Source organism: Lissotriton vulgaris, chromosome 1_1 (assembly GCF_964263255.1).
Source record: "Lissotriton vulgaris chromosome 1_1, aLisVul1.2, whole genome shotgun sequence".
Lineage (NCBI taxonomy): Eukaryota > Metazoa > Chordata > Amphibia > Caudata > Salamandridae > Lissotriton > Lissotriton vulgaris.
The window spans coordinates 1,546,746,840-1,546,757,255 of record NC_141685.1 but is presented as its reverse complement, the minus strand read 5'-3'; the positions used below and the strand labels follow the sequence as shown (position 1 = coordinate 1,546,757,255).

The 10,416-nt window shown below is 44.9% G+C and overlaps 1 protein-coding gene across 2 annotated transcripts in view; it reads right to left on the bottom strand.

Annotated features, from left to right (window-relative positions):
* Positions 1–259: 259 nt before the first annotated feature.
* TMTC3 (transmembrane O-mannosyltransferase targeting cadherins 3) overlaps positions 260–10,416 on the bottom strand; it is a 570,313-nt gene continuing 560,156 nt past the window's right edge. For both annotated transcript variants that reach the window (XM_086918002.1, XM_086918005.1), the window contains exon 14: positions 260–2,483. In XM_086918002.1, the coding sequence (XP_086774128.1) occupies positions 1,663–2,483 (821 nt within the window). In that variant the 3' untranslated portion in view covers positions 260–1,662. The remainder of the gene's footprint in view (positions 2,484–10,416) is intronic.

Sequence of the window (10,416 nt, the reverse complement as noted above, 5' to 3'; positions counted from 1 at the left end):
GATGGTATCAAAGACTAGCACACAAGAAGCGCTTGGCCCTAAAGTTTGTACAGATATTTTCTGTCTTCTTCGCTCTGTGTAGTGTTACACTGAACTTCACCCCCTGATGTCTGTAAGCTTTCTTCCATTTAATTATAGTTAAAACAGACAAAAAATAAGACATACACGCTCTCGCACATGCACAGAAAGGGACAGCGTTACTTGTGTTATTGTTTTTAGAACACTGCCCCCATAGCAATTCTCCAAAAATTAAATTCTCATAAAATTAGTGCTTAATTTATTCACCTTTTGCGAATATCGATATTTATTATTTAAAACAAATCATCTGTTATGAGGCGCTCAGAAATGGCCCAGGTTAAATCCAGGCATTAGCCTTGTCCACTGTTTGAATGTGTTAAAGTAGGATTATCCCAATACACTGTGCCGATTTTCGATTTAAATGCTATAACAGGTGAATGTCTAGGCCTCGCAAGATCTTCGGATGATTAAAATACATAATCTCATCTCAGTCTAATAGGACATGACCAATGGGATTTCAAATTAACTTTCATCAAACGATAAGGAGGCAGATTCTACTGCACTTGATTAATTACATACATTTGTTATTTAATTAATTGAAGCGGGAACATTATCCAGATGGTGCACCAATGACATGAGGAAAACCCGTAGTAATGGTACATCTAAACCTCTTTTTCACGGCACCTCATCAAGCACCAATCCCCAAGTCGACAATGGTACACAAAAAGCAGGACCATCAAATGCAACCCGATACTAATGAAGAGGTACTGCAGATGGCAACATCTCTGAGGCGCACAACATTACTTAGGCTTGTACTGGAAAGAGCTGAGTGATTGTGTTTTTGAACCAGAAACCCTGATTTAACTTGCATACGTTGGCTCGTGCAGGGTTCCTAGGTGAAATAGTGATTTAACAATTGGATTTAAGAGAGAAAAACCCAAAGAAAAAGAAGACTTTGTGCACTGGATTACAACTGAGCAGGGTAGGCTTAGCTCATCAAAAATGTAACTACATGGCATGATGTACAAAATCAGAAAGAACACACATAACCATTTAACTAACTTCAGAATTTGATATACCTCTAATTGTGTTGACGAACATGGTCATTTTTTCCTATTAAAACGCAAAACACAAGTTTTGCAGTTGCACACATACACAATGATACAAACCCACTGAAAACTTTAGCCTGGAGTTCAACTTTTTCTGAAGCACCATGTCTGTGTGTAGACAAAAGATCCAAAACGAAAAAAACTCCATTGAGTGCTATATAACACACACACGCACACACATAGGCTGTATTTGATTAAGTGGCATGATATTTCCCCACTAAGTACCTCCTTGGTTACACTGTTTTAGGAACGTTTCTCTTTTTTCAGATAACACTTATTAAGCATCAAGCAAAGGTTCTAAGCATTCTCATCTTCATGACCTCATCATTCCAGTGCTATTTTTTCTTTAAATAAAAATCTGATCCCCTCTCTGTCAAGTAACATAACTTACACTTGTTCTTAGGACTATGAGCTGTAGTCTGATATCACATATTTTGAATTGTCACTTTCAGAATCTGAAAGGAGTGCTTGTGGTCCAAACAACAGATTTAAAATTGTTCGTTATCTGCAAGCTCCATTGTGATTCCATGAAAGGCTATTCACCGTTTAAAATCCGTTCAATCTCCTCCAGTCTCTTCAAAGCAGCCACTCTCTTCTTTTCAATGTCCTTTATGTCTTTTGTTGATTTCTTTTTGGTCTCTTTGTCAGAGGTATTTTTGTCTAATTGTTTCTTGGCTTTAGTGTGCCCTTTGTTATTGTTAGTGTTCGTTGACAAAGTACCTTTCTGCTCATTGTCTCTTTCTTTCATGTTTTCAAACAAAGTTTTTTTTTCTTCCTCCACAGCTGCTGTTGCACCTGATGGTGGAACTGAATGGCCTGCAGCATTTAAGGTTAGAATTTTACTTCGGACGATGTTCAGATGACGTTGGATATATTCTTCGTGGGGCGCCAAAGCTAAGGTCTCAACCAGGCATTTCTCTGCTTTTATTAAGTCCCGCTCCTCAAAATAGACAACACACAAGTTGTGCTTCCCTTGCACGTTGTTGGGATCCATCGCCAGGATTTGTTCAAAGCACTTTTTCGCTCCTTTGATGTCTTTCTTCTGATTCATTAGGATATCTCCCTTTAAGATCAGCCCTTTTGTATGGTCAGGGTAGTAACGCAGCAGCTCTTCCAGGACAGGCAGGGCCATCAATTCCTGCGATGTTTGCGAATACAGGAGAGCCAAATTAAAGAGAGCACTTCGGAAACCGGCCTGCAATTTTATGGCCTTCTTCATCCACATCTCTGCCTCAGTATCCCGCTTCTCATCCATAGCCAGCATGCCCAAGTTAAAATATCCGTTGGCATCCAATGGCTCTTCTTCCACATAGCTGAGTAGTCGTTTCTTGGCCTCAGGACGAAGTTTAGCATCACCTGAATAAATAAAATAGAAAAACAGGATTTTAATTCTATTTTGTAAGTTGCTTCTGCTGGCTAGAAGACATATTGGCTACACACATGGGGGCAAGCACGAGATGAAGCCCGTTAGTACCTATAAATCCATGCAGGTCTTTAACTGAGAAGTAAAAGGGATGACTGTTCAGAGCAGTTAAAGTGATTGTGCACTATGCCCAGACGACAGCATACCAGCAGGCAATCTGAGACCATAAGACATCCTGATGCTCATACAAAGGGAGTAAAGTTTAAGAGCAGGAGGGATATCGACAGTTTGAGAAATGGATATGGAGCCAAACCGTAGGCTGTCTTGTATCTCACATCAACTGATTGACAGCAGAGGACCACTAGGATGCAAATAAATTAACTTTCTCTATTATTTGTGAGCACTGCAATCATTCAAAAATTATTTGGAACACATCCACAAGATAGTTGTAGGAGTTAACATACTTCTGGAACATGGATCGAAGTAGGTAACAAAATGTACACTTGTTTCACGGGCAAATTAGCTACTATTTACTAAGGAAATATTCTGCAGTCTATACTAGAGTTGAATTATTTTACTAACTATCATAATATCCATTCAAGCAAAATATGTAAAGAAAGCTCCACACCTGTAGACAACTCTCATATACCATAATCTGGACATTTGAACTTTGATTTGTTTCCATACGCACATGGTTGGGGGGAGGGAGTGGGATAAGAAGGTTAGAGTTTCCAGTCTACAATGAACTGTAAACAGCTTATGCAAACATATGCAACTAGAAGCCACATGCACAGACGATGTGTTCCATTAACGGGAACTTTAAGCCTTGACTTCATAATATGACAATGCTACCATGGGGGAAGCGATCACCAAACAAGATCACTACGCCTACTTTGACTGTCTCACCCTGCACTAAGTTGCAAAACGGCACAAACGCCTCTGTCCTGACGGTCAAGCTTTAGAACTGCACAAATAAGAATCAGGAACTATCTTGAATTCTGGAGTGTTCATTAAAAACCAGGCTCTTCAGAGTCATAGACACACACTATGCAGAGGACTAACAATATGGGCTGGAACATAGTAACCTATGCTCAATCATCTGCAACACTTTATGTTTATGTGCAGCGGCCTACAACACACCACGTTTGAAGCTTGCCTTTGAACCACATACAGTTCACCCAATATCTCCCAAAGAGGATATAATGCATTTAACATCCATCGAATCAAACACACTAAAAGGGATCCCAGGAACCCGGTGCAAATAAGAGTACTTCTCTGCCTAATCAGGCAAATAAACAGCTATACAAATGCTGCAAAATAATACAATATAATGTTCTCTAAACTGGCAAGACCTAGAACAACTATTTAGTAATCCTTACGAAAGCACTCACCACAAAACCAACTGTATTTAGGAGCTAGTATGAGGTCAAGAACACATTTAACTGCCCCTCAGTAAAACGGCCTCTTTTTTTGCTGTTTCCAGTGAAGACAAAAAACACTTCCTTCCGAATAAGAGTTGGCAGTACAGAAATCTTTGGAACCAACGTTTCAGATATTTAATATCAACCTCTCTAATCACTTTATTTTTAAAATAATGATGTAGAAGTACCGTCTGTCGATAATAAAGTACACGTTTGTGGCTGCAAACCTCCATCCCCACCTACTCCTGTTTACGGGGAAGTCAGCCCATAACCTAATTTCCCAACATCGTTGCGCCCTTTTTTTTCTTGACCTTTACAGTGCTTCATTCAGTTGTAACTCTTCCTTCACTCCCTTCGCCCCACGCCTGTAATAGTCTGGTGGCAAAAATACTATTTTGCCCTTCTCCTACAACTTACGTGATTTTTCTATCCAAAAATATTTTAAAAGGGCAAAACAGAGTGAAATACTAGTAGAAATGTTGGTACCAGGGTCATGCAGATGAAGATCCAACTACACACTGGTGCTGCAGAAACAAATGTGGTATTGCTTTCCAGTGCAACTTGCTATTTTGCAATTTCCTTTCATTTGAAGATTGAAAGCAATGGAAAAAAAACACTGTTTTGTATGTGTAGTAAGCTGTGTGCATCTCTCGAGAACTTTCCAGAAACTACATGCGCTACTCGGCAATCGCTCTCGCAAGGATTTAATGCACCCGCCAGATATGGAGCATACAATCTGCAACCAGAACACTTGCACCGAGGATACGTTTCAGAGTAACGTTTGAGTACAGGAAACCCACACTGTCCATACAATGACATGCACTTGCTTGGCAAATAGGTATGTAATGAAATCTATGGACATACTGCGCCTCTGATAAGGGGACAGAGGTAGGGTCTACAAAAGCCCCTTTAGAAATAAACCCCAACAGAGTCAATTGACTAGGTTTGATTTTAGCACAGGTGTTACAGAACTGGGCAAGCCATCGGATACCAATAAACTCAGGTTTACAACTCCGATAACTGTTCCTAAGCCATGTTTCTTAGAACTACAGTTGCTCTTTGCTGTATCTTCGGCAGGACTCTGGAAACCTCTCTGGTACATTTATGATGGCGAGTCAGGCTGGTTGCTGGTGGATTAAAAGCTCTTGGTTGTATAATGGCCTGGTCGCAATTGGAGGCTTGCTTTTTTGAAAGAGCATAAGCGTTCCCAATTTTCGACTGTAAATAAGAACAAGCATTTGCAATGCAATAGGTCTCGCATTATTTAAGTTTGAGCTATTAGTACTGTAAATGGCAATGTTTTTATGTATGCGCTATTTTAATTTTCTTTGCATAAAAGTACATATAAAATATGTGTTGTAGAAAAGTCATTTATGCAGTATTTACATTTTCTTTGCATAAAAAAGTACATATACAATATTTCTTGTAGAAAAGTTAAACATTTTAATGATGTGCCCAAATAATTTTAATATGTACATTCTATTTGCAAACGGATGGGGTGGGGGGGGGGGGGAGGGGGGGTCTGAAAACTGAAGGAGGGCCTCGGGCCAGAACATCCTAACAATCATATTTTTTCATGTTTCAAATTATTTGTGGACACTTTTTCCAAAACAACATACTTGCAATTTAACAGCGAACAACAGGCTAACTCTATTTGGCCCCACACCCTTTTGCGCCTATGACCCCTGTCCTCACGCCCTTCCCAGTGGAACTCCGGGCAATTTGTGGTATCCCTTAGTAAATCTTTTTAATTTCTAGCACACGAAAGGAGACCACAGTCACTTATGTGCCTGCGTCACCGTGGTGGATTCAAGAAGCTTCCCACGGCGTCCAGTTCTTACTGGAAAGCCGCTGTTATTGGCGAGCTCGCACTGATCCTAAACAAAGTGGTATTCTCTGTGTAACTGGTCCCCCCGGCCAGGGCAGACTGAAGTGGCTCTAACCAGATTTCTACTGCTCCTTGCTCAGTAATTGCTGCTTCTACATGCCGGCTGCAAACCTGAAAACACCTGGAGATCTTTTCCGTCCGTCTGAATTTCTTGAATGAGTGTCCAGCGGCGCTAAATTTACCAGTTGTGTTTTTAATTTGCTACATTAAAATATTAATGAAGCACTCAACAAGAGGAACAATAAAAATACACCCTTTACATTTGTTTCACAGCCCACGCGGGCATGCATATGAAAGCAACATGAAGGCGATATTAAAATACAAAAACAACAGGAAACAAGGCGGAAGAGACGCGAGACACCAGCGGCCAGTCGCGTGCACATCTCCTGTTGTTGTGTTGATTGCGAGAGTGCCGCCGCGCTGCCCGCGGCGACCCGGAAGCTCTTGGCCAGGCGGCCAATCCGCTCGTGGCCGACCGGAAGTCCCGCCTCCTGAGGTCCGTGAGACGGCCTGCTGGCGCATGGAGCGCCCTGCCGGTCCTGGGTAGCCCGGGTCCCCAAGAGGGGGCCGGGGAGAAGGAGGAGTGTGGCGCCTGTTGCGGGGCTCCTCTGACCTGAGGGAGCCCCGATTGAGAAGAGGAGACGCGCCGTGAGAAGCCCCGCCGGAAGAGCGCAGTCGGTGAGTGGGGCCCAGGGCTGATGTGAAGTCCGTGCGTGCCTGTGGGGGAGGGGAGGGGGGGGGGGGTGTGTGCGTGTGTGCGCGCGTGTGTGCGCGAGGGAATGTGTGTGCGCATGCGTGACTGTGTGATTGAGAGAATGCGAGGCAGGGGATAGTGTGCAGTGTGCCTGTATGTGTGCTGTGTGCCTGCGTGTGCATGCGCGCGCCTGTGTGTGTGCGTGCGTGCATGCAGAGGGGCGGGGGCTGCCTGTGTCTGTGTGTGAGCAAGGGCTTTGCTCCGCGCAAGCGCAGCTCAGACTCGCGCTCCCGAGGAAATCTGACAATGTGGAAGCGCGCGTCTGATTGCTGTCCACTTTCCTAAATACGGGCAACATAAGTTGTCGAGCTGATGCATTCATGCTTCGCATGAATGCCACATCAGCTTGACCTAAAAAGGGGCTGGGTATGGCACAGACTCATTCACCCCACTCGGTGAAGACACTCACAATCAATTTACACATAAAATCGACTCAAGGAGATAGGCTAGGTAGAGTACAAAGAGGATTGTTTATCCTATAAGGGTCAGAAGGGTGAAAAATGTCTGTGGAAGATGTCCTGTTAGCTTGCGGTTCTGCCTGCATCTGTGGTTTCTGCTTGGGATTTTGTGCCACAGACTGCCTGCACATGAGGAAAATGACTTCTGGGGCAGATGGATGCACAACTGTGAAGATATATTTTCAGAATTCAAAGTTAGCCTCTGGTTCTAGGTTGCTAATAGGGCATACCAAACGGAGAAAAGAAGAATGGGTGTACAGGAAGACAAGTATGAGTGTTTTTGTGTCTGTAAGAAAGAACAATTTGTAAGTGTACAGACAGATTTGGGTGCAAGTACATTTAATAGGAGTATATCAGGAGAATGGGTATATGGAGTAGTGTTTGGAGTAGTGTTTGCAGTAGTGTGTTTTGGAGGGTATGAATATAGAAGAAAAGGGGGGGTGCATGTGAAAGGGGAAAGATGGTTCTACAGCTTAGGTCGATGTGTTGGAGATTAAAGCAATGCAAAGGGTCCAGTGAACTTTCACTGTGTGACAAGCAGGGGTCTCCTGTTGGAGAAGCTTTTTGTTTATCTCTAGTATGCTTCTGTTTACCTAAGACAAACGCAACGTGTGAAAATTACCCCATGACCTATTTCATTTCTATTCTTCTGTTGCATCTGGCTCTTTCCTGTGAGCAGTTACTGCGCAGTGGGAGTTCAGCTCACAACAATACTATGAGCTATCTTTTATAAAATTCAGGAAAGAGTCAGAGCAAACAGCATGAAACTCTCAAGCAAACAAGTTAAAAGTGCAATCACAGCTCACCCACTGTTGCTAGCTTGGCTCGTACTAGGGCTCTTAGTGCCAAGCCAGGCCACTGACACGGCTCTTCTCTTCCTATTAATTTGTTACCTATCCCGACTCCTGCCAAAAGTGACACTGCAAGTTGCAAGGTTTGTGCGTTCGTTTGACTTCAAAGTCGGGTTTGGTTTTAGACGTTAAAGTAAACCGGAGGATATTCAAAACTTGCGGTTCATCATATCGATCTATAGCTAGGATTATTGTGTGCATCTACGATCCGCGACTATAACTGTCACAGCATCGAGGCCACACAAACGTGATAATGAAATCGACGAGAGAGTTGAGTAGTAAACCACCAGTTACTTCCTGAAAGGAAGATCAGTGTGTTTCAGAATACGTTGTTTTCTTCTTCTATGTGAATAGAAAGCACCCAGAACTGAGACCGTGCAGACCCGGACGCATTAATGGCGAATTTCTTGCACATTTAACCCACCCTTGAGTTGACCCGCATTTACAGAGCAGGAGCCTCCGATGAAATGTTACCATTCCGCTAAAATAAACTTACAAATGATTTTACGAGTGAGCTTAGAATCGTACACGGTCTCGGCAATAAACAAGTACATCTTTTAGGGCTGCCAACTTAATCTAATTACATTTTTTCCCCACTTCAGTGCCTGAATAAAGTAATTGAGAACTGAAAAGTGTTGCATTACCTTTGCAGACAGTTACATGTGGAGACTGCGTTATAACACCCAGTTCAGCAGTAGAATTGTCCTGCGACCAGGAAGTCAGGCAGGCCGGGGGCGGTACTGCGGGACACCTCTGTGACGTCATTCCCGGGCCGCGCTCTGTTTGGCTGCTGGCCTGGGACCTGACGTGCAACCAGGAAGAGGAGCCGGCAGCAGGAAGTGGCGTGAGCGTTGTGGCCCCGGGGCTCCCGTGACCAGGAAGGAGCCCTGGATACTGTTTCCCTTAAAGTCCCGGTCCCGAGATGGGGACCGGGTGAAGACCCGCGGGGCGAAGCGGACGCACTGAGGAGGCGGGGCTCCCATGTGGAGAGAGAGCCTGCAGCTGCGGAGGAAGGGAAGGAGCCTGGAGACCCGGGGAGCGCCCGCCAGACACCGGTGAGTGGAGCCGGGAGGAGAGGGGCTGGTGTGTTTGGAGGGGTCTCTGTGTATGTGTGTAGGTGCGGCGGCGACGGGGGGTGTGCCTGTGTATGCGTGTGTATGTGCGCATGCGTGAGTGCTGTGTATGCGTGTGGCTGTGATGTGCGCATGCGTGAGTGTGGTGCGCGTGCAGGCAGCTGAATCCAGCCGGGGAGAAGCGCGTGGCAGTTTCTTGTCCGTCATTCCCCCGTGTCAGCTCGCTATAGTTCTCCACCTGGACCGCATCCTTCGGATGCGTGTTCCCAGGCTCGACCTAAAAAGGAATAAGAACAAAACTGATTATCTGAAGGACGAAAATCATTCCTTCCAGAATACTGTTGTCTGTGTCTTCATACTTTCAGGTTTGTGAGAGGCTCTGAAATGACCCCTCTCCCAAAGTAAACATATAATTTGCCTTTAGTTACAGACTACGGTGGTCAAAAAGAGGGTAAAGTGGTCTGCAATTGGGGCGAAGCCATGCCGCGGACCGAGGTGGTCGCGCAGCAGTGAAGCTCCGATTGGCAACCCAGCTCCGATCTGGCTGTCTTGCAGTAATGGCAAGCTAAAAGCTCCAACTCATGAGGCTTTCCATCCTTGCCTGCTGGAGAAGCGGTGAAGCCGTTTGTGCCGGAAATTCGCCCGTTGTAAATATTTTTGTCCACCCTAAGCGTGGAAGGGTATACTCAGACATGAGTCCCTTGCTCATTGCACCATCAGGATTCAAGCAAACCGGGCCGAAGACGGCTGTAATGCCAGAAACCGGTCCCCGGGAGCTTGTTTCCTTCCCAGTGTAAGAATTGGCTTTTGTAGTTTGGTTTGCCCTGTTCCCATCATGCACTGGGACAGGAACAGACTAATTTGCATACAGCCAGGTTCTGAAACTGGGATGGTGCAGTGAGCTAAAAAACGGTGTTGGATCTAGCCCTGATCTCTTGACTGGGTGAGAGTTTTCTGCTTCATTCAGAGACTCTGTCCCTCACCACCCCTTGTTGTAAATATTTTTGTCCACCCTAAGCGTGGAAGGGTATACTCAGACATGAGTCCCTTGCTCATTGCACCATCAGGATTCAAGCAAACCGGGCCGAAGACGGCTGTAATGCCAGAAACCGGTCCCCGGGAGCTTGTTTCCTTCCCAGTGTAAGAATTGGCTTTTGTAGTTTGGTTTGCCCTGTTCCCATCATGCACTGGGACAGGAACAGACTAATTTGCATACAGCCAGGTTCTGAAACTGGGATGGTGCAGTGAGCTAAAAAACGGTGTTGGATCTAGCCCTGATCTCTTGACTGGGTGAGAGTTTTCTGCTTCATTCAGAGACTCTGTCCCTCACCACCCCTTGTTGTAAATATTTTTGTCCACCCTAAGCGTGGAAGGGTATACTCAGACATGAGTCCCTTGCTCATTGCACCATCAGGATTCAAGCAAACCGGGCCGAAGACGGCTGTAATGCCAGAAACCGGTCCCCGGGAGCTTGTTTCCTT